This window comes from Ips typographus, linkage group LG2, assembly GCF_016097725.1.
Source record: "Ips typographus isolate SLU linkage group LG2, UJ_Ityp_2.0, whole genome shotgun sequence".
Lineage (NCBI taxonomy): Eukaryota > Metazoa > Arthropoda > Insecta > Coleoptera > Curculionidae > Ips > Ips typographus.
The window spans coordinates 23,532,028-23,547,854 of record NC_138423.1 but is presented as its reverse complement, the minus strand read 5'-3'; the positions used below and the strand labels follow the sequence as shown (position 1 = coordinate 23,547,854).

Here is a 15,827-nt window from a genome sequence, read left to right as displayed (position 1 = left end):
TAGAGACAGGAGCACAAGTACACCCTGAGAAAGGAGATAAAGCATTAGAAGGCAAGAAGGGGTCAAGAGAAATGGCGGACATTACCATTTCGGCGGTTGAGGCAGGGGAAAAAACACCCGCACTACCTCAATTCATCAGCCCACCAACGTTCAACCCGGGCAGTGATTCAGCCCCTCAGTTTATCGGCACATACGAGCGAACGGCAGTGGCCAATAGCTGGAACGATGCGTTAAAAATACTATACTTTCACTCGTACCTGCAGGGCGCCGCAAACATTTGGTATAGAGAATATAAAGCAGCAAACCCTGACAGCAACTGGCAACACATTTGTCAAGCATTCAAGACTGAGTTTAGCGACGGTATCAACAGTCGCCATTTGCTTGCAAAGTTAAGGCAGAGGAAGCAAAGGGACCTGGAACAGACAAAGAATTATTTCTATGATCTAAGGGTCCTATACGAAGAATACAAAGAAAACGTAGATCTCGACGAATTCGTAGATATTTTCCAGAGTGGGCTAAAAGATATACCAAGAGCTAAATACTACTGGCTCACAAATTTTCCTAATAACCCACCTAGGAACTTGGACGAAGTCAAAAAACTTTGCATCACAATAGATAACGCTCCTGAAAAGTTCTCGACACCGCTCACTTTTAGACCGCAGCATCAAATAGAAGAACAGGCCGCTGGACCAGTAGAACAAAGACAGTCACCTTTTGGCAATCCCCGCCCTTACAGAACCCCGCCACCGCTCAGGAGAGACTATGGCACAAACCATGCCAGTAATCCAGAAAGACAGTACCAATCCACGAGGACATATGACAACAGGCTCAGGTGCTACAACTGCGGTAAAATAGGCCACTTTGCTGCTGTGTGTAGAAGTAGACAGCAGCACCCAAACTCCAGGGGGTGGCAAAACTAAGTCCCGTCACCCTCTCCACTCGGGGCACAACGTGCTATAAGATACTATACATAAATGCTGTTGTGAACGATTATTACGTACCGGCGATTATTGACACAGGTGCGGAACTAAATGTGATAAGCCATCTCCTGGTCAACAAAAAACATAGGATCAGAGACCCACCCACGTTGCTTGTGACAGCTGGCGGTCAGAAAATAAGAAGTCTAGGCGACACATTGGCATCACTGGAGCTCAGAGGCAATTACAAGAAAAAATTAGAAATTAAAGCAACGATATTGGAGAATACACCACAACCCCTTATTTTGGGCATGGAGTTCTTAAGGGAAATGCAGGCATCGATTTGCTTAATATCCAACATACTCACCCTAAATCAAGATTTGGTGATACCGCTCGGTGCAAAGCAAGATTCTGCATCCAAAAAACCATGCAAAACACGAAGCTGGAGAGAAGTGATCCAAGAAATACCTGGGTCCATCTTCAGTCTTCCGAGCAGCACTGCATGGGCCGTTGCAGTCTCTTCGGCTCCCAGTAGAGATAGAGGAGTGGGAAAAGCCATCAGGGACCATTTGGCAGATTACAACACAGAAAAGCTACCCATAGGGAGCGTGGTCAGTTTGTTTAAGAAAAACAGACATACCCTACAGATGATAGTAAAAGAAGAGGGTAGCGAATATATCCCTACTCATACGCTCCAACATTGCTGTAGGAAATTGAAAGATTGGGCAATACGAAATAAAATAAGTAAGGTGGCTATACCTAGATTGACATCCGCAAACGCAAACAGCGAGTCAGATTGGGAGAAGCTTAAAGACTTGCTGTATGAGACTTTCAAGGAAACGAGTGTGACGGTACTGGTTTCAAAAAATAGAGAACCCCGACCAAGAAAGACCAAGACACAAACCAGCTCCTGGAACACCCTGCCGAACTACATAGAATACGATGACCGCTTGATAGTTAAGTTGAAGGCAAAGGAAGATTACACTCTGAAGCCAGGAGAGAAAAAATCCATCAAAACTGAACCAAAAATACCCCTATCTACAGAGATGTTATTAGTACAAAACGAGGGATGGCTAGTACGCAACAACCTACTATGCAACATAGAAAGAGCCGAAAACTCTATATCATTGACCCTCGAGAACATAGGGCCAACTAGAAGGGTTATTTACAAAGACACAACGGTGGCACGGCTAGAAGAGCCCAGTGGGTTGAGCACCACAGCACTCTTTACAACACAGAGAATAGACGAAGAAGTAGTGACATTAGAAGACCACAAACTGGACCACATTACGGATAAGCAGTTCAAAAAAGAACTAGAGAGTCTACTGGTTGAATATGGGGACGTATTTTGCAAGTCACCAAAATATATGGGCAAAACACAACTGATAGAGCACAAAATAGAAGTAACAGAAGATAAACCAGTGAAATGCCGCCCTTATAGAGTCTCACAATCCGAGCGGGAAATCATTGACACACAAATAAAAGAAATGCTCAATTGCGGAGTAATAAGACCATGCCACTCGCCGTGGGCAAGCCCCGTTGTACTGGTGAAAAAGAAAGATGGCACGACGAGGTTCTGCGTGGATTACAAAAGAACTATAAACCCAGTCACCAAAAAATCATGTTACCCGATACCACAAATCGATGACATTCTCACATACATGGGAAATGCCAAGTACTTTACAACTTTGGACATGTTCTCGGGTTACTGGCAGATTCCTATAGAAGAGTCGTCCAAACAATACACGGCTTTCACGGCACAGGGACATGGATCATACGAATTCAACGTGTTAAGCTTTGGTCTATGCAATGCACCAGCAACCTTCCAACAACTTGCAGATAAGATATTTAGAGACTTAAAGTGGAAGGACATACTAATATATCTAGATGATATTATTATTTATTCAGAAAACTTAGAGGAACACTTAGCAAAATTACAAAAAGTATTCCAGAAAATGAGAGAAGCCAATCTGACCATAAAACCGAGTAAATGCGAATATTTGCAGGAAAAGATAAGGATTTTGGGCTACACAGTAAGCAAAGAAGGAATAAGCCCAGAGGAAGAAAAACTTGCAGGGATTAAGCAATTCCCCACACCAAAGAAAACAAAGGACCTACAAAGCTTTTTAGGATTATGCAATTTTTATAGGAAATTTATAAAGGACTACGCGGTATTGGCACGGCCCTTACATGAGGCCACAAAAAAGAACAAGTTCTGCTGGGGTGAAGATCAGGCGAAAGCATTTGAACTGCTGAAAGAAAAACTGACGTCATCCCCAGTATTAAAACATTACAATCCGAATATAGGATGTACAATGCACACGGACGCCTGTATAGATGGAATAGGGGCAATTCTGCTCCAAGAAGGCAGTGACGGTCAAGACCACCCGATAGCTTATATAAGCCGGGCCTTGTCAAAAGCAGAGAAGAACTATTCGATCAGCGAGCTGGAGCTATTAGCAGCAGTCTGGGGAATGACCTACCTTAGGCATCTAATTTATGGACACCCTGTAAAAATCGTAACAGATCACCACGCATTATGCTGGATACACAATGTAAAAGATCACTCAAGAAGATTAGCACGTTGGGCTCTCAAGTTGGCAGAATTTGACTACACGGTAGTCTATAAAAAAGGCAGTAAGCACCAAGATGCGGACTGCCTATCACGGAACCCGGTGGCAGGATGGAGCGAAGTCGAATTAGATGAATTAGACGATATACCCACTTTCACGATATCAACGTTAGACATAGGAGAATTGCAGAATAAGGATAAGGCCATACTAGAATTAAAAACAGCAATAAGCAACCCCGAATCAACAAACGTTGACGCACTGACACGGCGAAAAATAAAGAATTTTAGGCTGAGGGAGGGCGTTCTGTATAGAGCAACACAAACTAAGGAAGGACTGGAACACGCACTCGTGATCCCCCGGTCACTTAGGGAGGAAATTTTGTGGGAAGCTCACAACGCACCTACCAGCGGACACATGGGGGTAACAAAAACTCTGAGCAGACTTACTCCCAAATACTATTGGGATTCGATGACTAAGGACGTCAGAAATTACGTTAAAGGTTGTAGGGACTGCCAGGCGAGAAAAGGGCCAACAAATGATAAGCCATTGGGCTTACTCCAGCCAATAAAAGTGGGCAAAGTATTTGATAAAGTAGGGATAGACCTACTGGGACCATTCCGGAAAAGTAACCAAGGCAAGACAACGATAGTAGTAGTGACAGACTACGCGTCAAGATACGCCATCACAGCGGCCCTGCCTAACGGGAAGGCAGGACCTGTGGCAAAATTCTTATTGGAACGAGTAATACTAATTCACGGCGTTCCTAGAAGCATCCTCAGCGATAGAGGCAAGGTATTCCAATCCGAACTGGTGCAGGAATTACAACAGATTATGGGTTTGAAAAGCACTTTTACAACGGCATACCACCCTTCGTGCAACGGCCTAACTGAACGCTTAAACAAAACGTTGGCGGACATGCTGTCACTATACTGCAACACAGAGCAGACAGATTGGTGCACGTATCTGCCTTTCGTGACATTCGCATACAATACGGCCAAACAGGAGACGACACGTTTTAGCCCATTTCAACTAATATTCGCAAGGAACCCCACACTCCCACTGGACGCCACCCTTTTAGAAACTGAGGACGAGTCGAACACGAACGAATTACGAGAGAAAGCTTTACTGTTAAGGGCAATTGCTGTAGATAATATCCACAAAAAACAAGAAAAGGACAAGGACATTTACGACAAATATCACAGAGATGGTGAATTTGAGGTAGGAGATAGGGTGAAAATATTCATCCCAATTAGGAAAGTGGGAAAAAGTGAGAAACTGCTGCTACGATGGTTCGGACCCTACAGAATAATAAGGAAACTCAGTGAAGTTAACTATGAAGTAAAACAGGAAAAAGGAAAAAAAACGGATATAGTGCACATAGGGAGGATTTTACCATTTTACGATGAATGGACTTTGGGGGATATATCCGATGTGGATTCAGACGTAGAAAGCAAGGAAGTGGAACAATAAAATAAGTTGTAAGGGTAACATTTTGCACAAGTAGGGTGCAAACTCAGTATATTTCATAAAGCTAACATAGTCTAAACAATTATTTAAGTAGGTTGACCAATCATTACGCCTCTTCCGCCAGGATATCACAACCTAGGAACTCACGGAACAAGCGACCATCCCGCGCACTTCGAAGTGGGCGAGGAAAGTCAGTAGAGGGCGCCACCACCCGCGAACTGAGTAACGGGTTAAGGGGTTCCCCAAAAAAAAATATTTTACAAATTCTGTTTGTTTTAAGATCAGCAAATCAATGTTGAGTAGGTGTAATATAATAGCATTTTAAAATCCTCGTCTTGGACTCGGATGATTGTTAAAACCACTCTCGCTCATGCTATTTGTTAAAACAAATTACTTAGAAACGAGTATTCCAATTTTTCCACAGGAAAAATTAGATGCACGAGGGATATTTTGTAAGATTATTTCCTGAGTTAAATAAACATTTTATTTTAATTAAAACAATAAGAACAATAATTAATAAGAACAATAACTTTCAAGCTAGAAAGGGTATTCTTTATGTTGCTGTGAGGAGTGTGAAATTTTTTCGATTTTTTTTCCGGAAAAACTGCTGACAGCTAAGTTGACAGTTGTTAAGTGATTTTTCCACTTAAAATTTACATTTGTTATACTAATTCTTGATAGCGATTGGTCAAAATTGATAGGAAGGAAATAATCACTTAAAAAAGTTTTTGATATTATATTTCACATATTTGACAATTTACAGTATTTTGACATATGGAACTAGCTTCAAACAAAATACCTTCACGTCACATCTGTCAAAACTCCTCATGGAGCTCTAAAAAACAATTTATGTGAAATTTAAAGCTTTGCTATTTTATAGCTTCATGGAGCAGATGTTTATTTGTTTAGATTTTTCGCAGATTGAAATATGATTAAAATAAACAAATACACGTTACGACTGTTTAATTTCTACTCATGGATCTATAAACAAGCATTTATATGGAATCGTATTTGACAGAGCACCATTGTGACAGATCCAAATATATTCCTAATAGATACAGTTACACGTCACAACAACCAAAAAAACTCATAAAACTATAAAATGCATAATAATATGATTTACACTGCTTGTTTTGTTTTCAAGCGTTTTGTAATTTTATAGCTTCATGGAGTGGTATTTGACAGTTTCCATGTTTATGAGAACGTAATCCGATAAAATTACCCAGATCTGGCAACACTGCATATTTTTCAATATTCGGTAATAGATTAAAATGCGAGAAAATTTTAGGACAAAGCTTTTAAATTTGGATCGTTTTAAATAATCCAGTCGAAAATTTCTTGATGAAGACGTATAATTTTGAAAGCACTAGGTGTGCATGAAAGTAAAATGGCGACAAACTTAAGTGTGGTTCAGACTGTGACTTTTTTCAACTGTATTGTACGCAGTCTGAACAACACTTGGCTTATGGTAGTATGATGTTGCAAATGGGGTATTTCATTTAAAGCTTTCATACTGAAAGTTGCTAGATAAATGCCGTTTTTGCACTGTCAACATTTTGAAACGCCACAAATATAAAAAAAAAACGTTTTGAAAGTGACAGCTTGTGAAATCGAGACGATCCAATTAAGGCTGTTAAGCCTTTTGCAGATCGTAAAACGAGCAATAACGTTTTACTTTTACGCGCGCTCGTATAGATAATTTCAGCTGCAGCTGAAGCTTTTTATTATAAGCTTCGTTTTAGAGGCAATAATATCGCTCTAAAAGAGCTGGGTCATTCAAATTGCCTTGAATCGTATCGAAACAGTGGCGTCGCCCAAAACGAATTCGGGATCATAAATAAATCAAATAAAGTTTTTTTTTTCTAACCGCTGACCATTAAAATGGCGCCTTTTCTAGAATCTGATGGCCTAGATTAAGCTTCCTGCAAGCTGAATGAAATCGATATCATAAAATCGCAGACCAAGCCGCTCCATCAAATCGCTCTGTTTTGTCAATGTTGAATTTCCTTTTCGTTTTAGATTTTGGGCCGTTTTAAACGTTCCCTTTCAACGTCACGAAATCGATTTCGGATGTGGATCAGTCATTTTTCCGACGTCTCTGACCGAAATTGAGAAATTAATTAACAAACTCCGCGAATAATGCGTCCGTGTGTGGCAAAGTTTTGAATAGGACGAAACTGAGAAGTTAATAAATCGATCCCGTCACTGACGACTTTACGAACGAGTTAACTCGAAACCAATTTCATTTACGAAACAGAGAGCCAGAAGTTTTGATTTGTTTAGATATGATCGTTTTCCATTTGGAATTGGCCTTTTTTAGTGTTCAGATTGTCCATGTCCTTTTATGATTATTGAATATGATTTTTAATTTTTTAGACCGCATACTACAGGGTGAGTTCTGGAAAACAGTGCTTTTTCGATTTTGAACAATAAGCTCCGGAGGTTCCACCCTGTAATTGATATACCCTCCCCCAATCACATATTTTAGAGTTTGTGATATATTTCATGTTAGTCGTACTAATAAAAATTAGTAGCAGCCACAGACTATTCAGAGAATTCATTTGACAGGTTGTCAAAACTGACCAACATAATAAAGAAATTTAGCTTAAAAATTAGAAGATTATTTGACTGGTGCGACTTTTAGCACCTTTTGCTTAGAAAAATCTGGCAAAAGATAATACAAAAAGATTATAAACCTAGTTTTCTCAGTTTCAGAAAATCAGAGGGTTCATCTGCGGCACTAAACATGAAAAAACTGTTTTACAAATAAATTTTCCACAGCATTTACCAATTCGAAACAATTACGTGTCATATGTAACTTACCCCCAGTATACCCAAATATATCTTCTTTTTCAGTGTCGTTGGCTATTTCTTCGTTACTTCTTCTAACGTTGGCAGCGCTAGCTCTATCAATCTGAAACAATTATTTCGATTATACCACAATTTGGCGATCGATAAACTAAAACTGACTTGTTGACCTTCCGCAGACATCGTCCTCCCTTCCAACTCGGTGTCAATCCCCTCATCTTCTTCATCAGACACGGACTCCACATCGCTCACGTTTTTCGTAACCCTTTCTTCTTTTTTGACCGGTGTCACCGCCGTATCTTCATCTTTTTTAAGTGGTAATATAAGGTCGTCGTCGTGGTCCTCGATGTGATTCGCCAGCTTTTCATTGGTGGGGCTGGGCGACGACGAAGAAAGATGAACGTTTGCCTCGTCTTCAATGGCCGGCTCATCTTGTGCTTTGATCTGCAAGAATATGAATTTCAATTTGATTTAAAATAAGTAGAAATTATCTTTTTTTAAATGTATTTTAAATAAAAATGAATCTAGTGGTGTTTGAATTTTTTTCCATAATTCTTGCATCAAAGTATAAAAAATAGTCTTCCATATCAAGTTATTGAATTTTACTCTATTTAGGAGGGTAGTACTTAGTAATATGTTTGCATAATCCTCTGTAGATTTGGGTGGATATAAATTCAACAATATATTTGACTTAAAAAAATATCATTGTCTCACCTTCAAAAATACAGTACGCTATTATTTCTATTTAATTTTTACACTAAAACAGTATTGATAACACACTTTTGTTTTTTTAGATGATTCCAAAATTATCTCCGAATTTCTGTTTTGGTCTAATATGGTTTTAATGCTAGAAATTCTATTTGTTACTAATTTTTTTAAATGATTGTACTTGTAAATACAACCCCATTTTACTGTTTTTCAAATCTCTGTACTAAAACAAGTAAACATGTCACAGTATTTGTTAGTGCAAATCGTACGTTACTTTTAATGCAGTTGCTACCAAATATTACTTTTGTTTCAAAATAACAAGTTCTTTGATGAACTGTTTAATTATCCCGAATTTTTGTATGGTTTTTAAAATTCATGCTTTTGATCTGGAAAGTGTTCTTGACCCAGAAAATTGAGGATCTTCTCACAAGGATCTCTACGAAGGCGTAGAAAGGCCACAGACGTTATTTTTCTTAAATTTCGACTTCAAACTCGGAAATTAACTAAATTCCGACTTTGAACTCGGAAATTAGTTAAATTCCGACATCGAACTCAGAATTTACATTGTTACATTGCAAAAGCTCTTCAAACCAAATTAGACAACATTTTTCAGTTTGGCAACATTGCAAACATTCTTCGAAGCAAATTAGTAAAATTTGCTAACTTTGGCAACATTGCTAACACACTTCAAAGAAATTAGTCGGACTTGTCAGTTTGGTTACATTACAAACACTCTTCGAACCAAAATTGTAGAATTTGTTAGTTTGATAACATTGCATGGATACTTTTGAACCAAATTACCAAATTTTGTCAGTTAGCCAACATTTCAAACAGTCTTGGATCTAAATTAGGAGAGTTTGTTAATTTGGCAACATTGCAAGCAAACACACTTCAAAGAAATTAGTTGAACTTGTCAGTTTGGACAGATTGGAAACACTCTTCAAACCAAAATTGTAGAATTTGTCAGTTTGATAACATTGCATCTACTCTTCAAACCAAATTAGTAAAATTAGTCAGTTTGGCAACATTGCAAACACTCTTTGATCTTAATTAGTAAATCTAAAATAGTAGAATTTGTCAGTTTGACAACATTGCAACTAAATTGCGAGTTTGAAGTCGGAATTTAACTAATTTCCGAGTTTGAAGTCGAAATTTAAGAAAAATAACCTCTGTGGCCTTCATTGAGAAACTCAAGAGCTAGTCAGCTGGTTGAACACCAAAATGCTAATAACTGGAAGTGTGGTTCGGTGATGGAGTCAGAAGAGCAGGTACAGATAGATAATATGGTATTTATCTTCTACTCGTTTAATGTGTTGTAATAAACCCCAAAAGTTGTAAAATTAAATTGTATTGTTCCCGAACGATCTATTTATTATTCTTTATTGCAGTGTACTGATAGTGGTGCCTCATTGTCGGGTTTGGTCACGTTTTGCCATCTACCTGTTTTGATCCCATTAAATTTTATTATTTCGGTCGTTTCGCCCAGCGTTTTGCAAACCGTTCTTACATTGACGAGCATTAGTTAATTTTGCTCTCTTTCTCTTTGAAATGGACACCTATGTATAAGGACTATATAGAAAAAATCAAATTAAATGTGAACAAACCGATTTATTGTGATTGATTAAATGTTATTCTAATGAAAAAAGAAGCATTTACAAAATTTACATGAAACTAAAATAAAAATGTACAATAGTTACAATGGATAAATTCAAAAATATTGTACAATAATTGAACACTGAAAACAACAAAACACAATAAATTTAGTACGGTCTGTACCGTAGTACAAATCGCAATTTCGATTTAAAATCGCTGAAAAACCTAAATCGCCCTCTGGTCCAATGCTCATTCATAATTTTTTGTACTTTTCTGTTCATTTCTTTCATCAGAACGAAATTCAACAATTTTTCTGTCTTTGGCGCCTCCCAAAGCTGTTTGGTGATTTTCGTCACTAGAGCTTCGGACGGCACCTCCAATTGACAGGTTTCACTTTCTTGACACGTCGGACTGGAAATGGACTCCTGGACCTTGACTTCACTCAGACTCGGTTGGACTTCATTCAAGGAAGCACCATCAAGTGTCTCGTCTACGGGGGGCAATTGATAGGTTTCTTTGTAAGTATTTATCAATTGGTCCCCCTGGTTTTCGAGAAACTCGATTGGCACCTCCAATTGACACGTCGGACTGGACCTGGACTCCTGGACTTCACTCGGACCCGGTTGGACTTCATTCAAGGAAGCACCAGATTCCAACAACGCAGCGAGATCAAGTGCCTCGTCTAAGGTGGGCAATTGATAAATTTCTTTGTAAGTATTTATCGATGCGTCCTCCTGGTTCTCGAGAAACTCGATTGGCATCCCCAATTGACACGTTTCACTTTGTTGATACGTCGGACTGGAAATGGACTCCTGGACTTCTCTCGGACTCGGTTGAACTTCATTCAAGGAAGCATCACAACCCAACAACGCATCGAGATCAAGTGTCTCGTCTAAGGGGGGCAATTGATAGGTTTCTTTGTAAGTATTTACCAATTCGTCCCCCTGGTTCTCGAGAAACTCGATTATATTTTCACCGAAATCAAACATTTTGCAAAATTGCAGACACAGGAGTTTACTTGGTTGATACTACTAGAGTGGTCGATTACCAAAACCGAAATAACTAGAAGTTGCCAAAACAGGCCATATTTAAACAGTACCCTTCAGGTAGCATCATAAAAATAGGCACCAGTTTCTATTGGTCGAAATGTCTAAAACGGCAAATGGTTTCTTTTTTAAAGGAAATGCCAAAACAGGCCATATTTAAACAGTACCCTTCAGGTAGCATCATAAAAAAAGGCATCAGTTTCTATTGGTCGAAATTTTTAAAACGGAAATGGTTTCTTTTTTTAAAGAAATATTGAAAGCGCAATAAAATTTATATGACCTGAAAAAATGAAAGGGCCTGTGGATGACTCAAAGTTGTCTGTTACGTAAGTTTATTATGTGTTTTTAAAGTGTTTTTGACAAACGTTATTATTCTTAAATTCCGACTGTTTCGTTGAATTCTGAATTTGAATTCGTGAATTAGAGTTTTGTTATATGCAAACAGGGTGTTCCACGATGAAACACATCGTCACATATAAGAAAAACTACAAACAGGAAAGTTTTGAAAATTTGGCAACTTTCAACAAGTCTTTATGTTGGATTTTTACCTTTTGAGAATGACGTCATCTTTTTACATCTTTGTTTCTCGCATATCAAACATATGAAATAAACAATTTTAGCAAAGAAGGCACGTTATTAATTTTGTCATCCTGTCAAATTAAAAAGGTTGACATTTACTGTCACTTTGATTTAAACAAATATCAAAGGTATACAAACGCTGCCCTACAATGAGCAAGCTCAAATGCTAATTCTAAATGTGCTGCTTTTTTTGGAATACGAAAAGAAACAGTTTCCAGATGTCATCCCAATTGATGATTTCTAAGAAAATGTCGGTCAGTAAAACCAAACTAACCGCTTTTATGAAAACCAAAGAAATTGATAATGTTGGTATGTCAAATTACTATTTTCGCCTTATTGTGCAAAGCACAATAACACAGCACAAAATCAATGAACATTAATAATATATTATGTTATTAGGAGTAGAAGAGAGCTTTAAGCAAGTGCAAGCACATCTATTCACTGAATGAATGATGATTAAACTGAAACTCTCATGATCATGTGATTTTCAAGGCACTTGATCATCAGTCACTTCCGAACGCACTAATTTTTCAAAGCATTTGTAGGTTAAAATTTGTGATCTAATACCAGACATGCGTATTTTTTCACCTGCTTGACGTCATTCTCAAAGGGTAAAATTTTGACTATATCAGTTTTTTGCCGGTGTGATGTCATACTAATTTTGTTTGATTTTCAGTATACATTATGAATAAAACGTTGCTAGAATTATACGGGAAATGAATTGTTTTTTTTTTTAGTGTAGTAAACATTAAAATTCTATGGCAAACCCCTATTTCCACTTAGTTGGTAATTCACTTTTAGAAATCCCAACACGTCTCCGCTGTGTATTTTAAATTACTGCGCAACTGACTGAATGAAAACTCCATTATGTCAACCCCCTTCGGGGCTCGAAACACAATATAAAAATTGTTCTGCAACAAATTGCACGCCGCGGTTTTTCATCACAAAATTCTATTAATTTACAAGCCGGCCCTGGTTTGTTTCGCAAAATAAACATCCTGCGCGCTACCAGGAAATGATTTATTGTTACGACTAAAATTAGTTGTTGGAAAACGGGGAAGGCGCACTACCCCTAGCATAATGGCTTTAGGTAATAAATCCCTGCTAAACGTACAGAAATAAATTAAACAGATTTGGACCAAAAAAAAAGCCGAAAACCAACTAAGATTTGCAGTGGCGGCCGATCAAAATGTTACTTTCCCAATCAAGTGCCCATTTTTGTTAGGAATACAGTTTTGGTGTAAACTAGTTGATTTTGCAGTTGCAAATACTGATTTTTGTCCACTCACAACGTTTCAGGAAATGTCAAACATTTAATTTAAATTTTTGACGTATTTGCAAGTTTTTACTATGTTTCTGAGATTAATGACAGTTGTCACGTGACTGCCTAGCTAAATTATCTTCTAAAACCACGTGATATCTTTCGCTAATGTCAAACTGTCCAAAATTTGACTAGAGAGTTACAGTTTAAGACAGTTGAATTTTTATGTGTTAGTTATTTTGGAAATTGTCACGTGACCGTCTAGCTAAATAGTGTTCTAGAATCACCTGACAATTGCCACTAACGTCCAAACTTAGAAAACAATTGTAAAAAATTAAAATCTGTATTTTCCTTTAGAAGTATTAACTCTGATTAATAACGTAAAATAAAACTTCTTTTTCTTATTATAAATTGTTTATTTTTTTATCTACCGCCATTCAATATTTTGACTTGACAACACTGCTTTTAGTTAACGTTAAGTTATACATTTCTTTGCCGCAAGTGCATATTAATTGGGATTTATCATTTTGACAAAATTAGCATCTTTAACTTGAAAAGTCTCCTTGCTGAGAAACTAAGATTTTGGCAACGTCGCAATATTTTTAATAACGTTTATTTTTGGAAATTGTAAATTTTGAGATTTTGTAGTTTGTATCATTTGGCTGCTAGAAAGCTTCAAAGTAGATAGTTTTTTGCAGTAACTTTAAAATTCTTCGAATTTGCGAACTGAAACTTTAAGAATGCTTAGAACACTTTTTTGTCCATATTATTTTATAATAAATTCAGCACTTTTCTGTCAAAAAAAAAGGAAAATAGTGATAAACTTTAAAACACGTTCAAATGACTTCCAAATGTACTAAAAGCTAAACCAGAAACCGGAAAATAGGGAGTCACAATGTTGTTGTGAGGTTTCCCCCAATTTCCAGAAAACTGGTTAGTCTGGTCAAAATAAATATAACGCTCCAATTTCTAATTGAATTTTAATCTTTTTGCTCATTATAAAGGTTTAATGTGTGCCTTCATACTTTGGTTATTTCAAGAGTTAAGTATCCCTCTAGGCTTTCCAAAAATATGTCCCTGAAACTTTTACCGTTGGACTTTTTTCAATACTATTGATTCTTGTTACCAAATTTTGTGTCCCTAGATGCCAAATTTCGCCGAACTTTAGATGTAAAATAAACCAAGTTTGGGTACATTCGTTAATATGTAGAATTTTTATTACGAGCCGCTTATGACTATTCCAGTTTTATAACTCCTTCCAAGCTGACTGCTAAGAATTTATAGAGAACGAGAAAAAACAAGAAATCTTTAAAACTCACAGCCGACCAACAAAACACTCTGTGTAAAAGTTGTGGAGAAAACCAGGCAAACAAAACACTTTCCCAACTTTTAATGGTGGTTCGAATGGCAGCAAAACAACTCTGTTTGCCTTAAGTCAGTTCATATAAAAGAAGTAAACGAGATAGAAAAAATGATAATTTGGCGCATGCTAACGCAGTGAAGGAATAATAAATAACGACCCTTCAAAGCGTCGTCGTGTAAAAGTTTTGCGGGGGTGTACCGCCATTTATCTTGCCCCCCCTGTACAGGGCGATTATAATGTGTGAGTGACAAATAAAAATGCTCGACTTCGTATTTATAATGCGGAACGCGAATAAGGCCAAAACGGATTGAAAGCCTGACCCAAAATCTTTTTTTGTGTTAAAAATAAATTGTGGGAAATTTGTCATCTTTTCAGTACAGGGTGATTCCATTTAAAAGTTGTCATTTTGCTTGAAAATGGTGAGGTTTTGTTTTTGTTCAACCAAAGAGTAAATTTCAGAATAGTCAACTGGATGCCAGAAATAATAGTTGTTGTGCAACATCTGGTTTGTTCCTAGGTTTGGGAATACTTTCTAACTCATAGAGTTAAAGTACAGATGTCACAAGATGTTGCACAACAACTATGTTCTAATTTTGCACGGTAAAGACGTTTTTCGATCGCAATGTCTGGCTTACGTGTAGAAAAATATATAAAAAACAGTGTTCGTTCTTTATTTCTGTCGACAAAACTACGGCAGTATTAACGCAGACATTACTGTCTAGAATTTCGAGCAAGTTTTTAGTCCTATGTTTTAACCCAAATTACGACTTTATTTTTACTAACTTATTTGCGTGATTTTTTTTAAATTAAATAGCTAAAGGTTTGGGGAATGTGCGAAAGTTATTTTTGTCACCAAAAAAGTTTTGCAGGTAGGCAAAATAGTGACTTGAAAATTATGGTAATTCTAGCATTTTGTTCAAATGCTTCTAAAATTTTTAATTGACGTACTATTAAAATTATATTGACTTTCGCACATTCTAGCAAGTGTCTTCTTTCATATACCGTTTAAAAAACAGCAATATCTTGTCTAGTTTTTAATTTGGGTTAAAATATTTTCATAAAATGCATTGAATCTCCCATAAGACGTTTTGCTTTACCGATGCCCTTAATAAGTCGTTTTACAAACAAATTATGATTTAGCTCTCACTGGCAGCTATAATAGTATATTACGTAACTAGTGCTGTAAGAAACTTAGAGCACGTGTGACTTAAGCCTGGTTTATAAAACAAAATTTAAATTTAGCAATAAATTTAGTATTAACTTTAAGAATAAGACTAGTGGGTTTAAATCAAGACGTTCATAAATGAAATTTAACTTTAACCTTAAATTTAGCTGTATCTCCTGACCATGGATTTACTTAAAATTCTAAATTCTCTTAAAGTTAAGGCTAAAGTTAAATCATCTTGCTACTGCGCAAGCGTCCCCAATGACACAATCAGCTGATTTATGTTTTGAATTTGAATATTTGGTTATGGTTTTTCCTGGCAGCTAAAGATTACGGTTAAACGGTTA

At 37.1% G+C, this 15,827-nt stretch overlaps 1 protein-coding gene across 8 annotated transcripts in view; it reads right to left on the bottom strand.

Annotated features, from left to right (window-relative positions):
* Nucleotides 1-15,827, bottom strand: part of LOC145724359 (multiple PDZ domain protein-like) — a 93,873-nt gene that overhangs the window by 36,690 nt on the left and 41,356 nt on the right. For all 8 annotated transcript variants that reach the window (XM_081972580.1, XM_081972574.1, XM_081972576.1 and 5 more), the window contains 2 exons: nucleotides 7,928-8,209; nucleotides 7,781-7,871 (listed from right to left, as the gene is read on the bottom strand). In XM_081972580.1, the coding sequence (XP_081828706.1) occupies nucleotides 7,781-7,871; nucleotides 7,928-8,209 (373 nt within the window). The remainder of the gene's footprint in view (nucleotides 1-7,780; nucleotides 7,872-7,927; nucleotides 8,210-15,827) is intronic.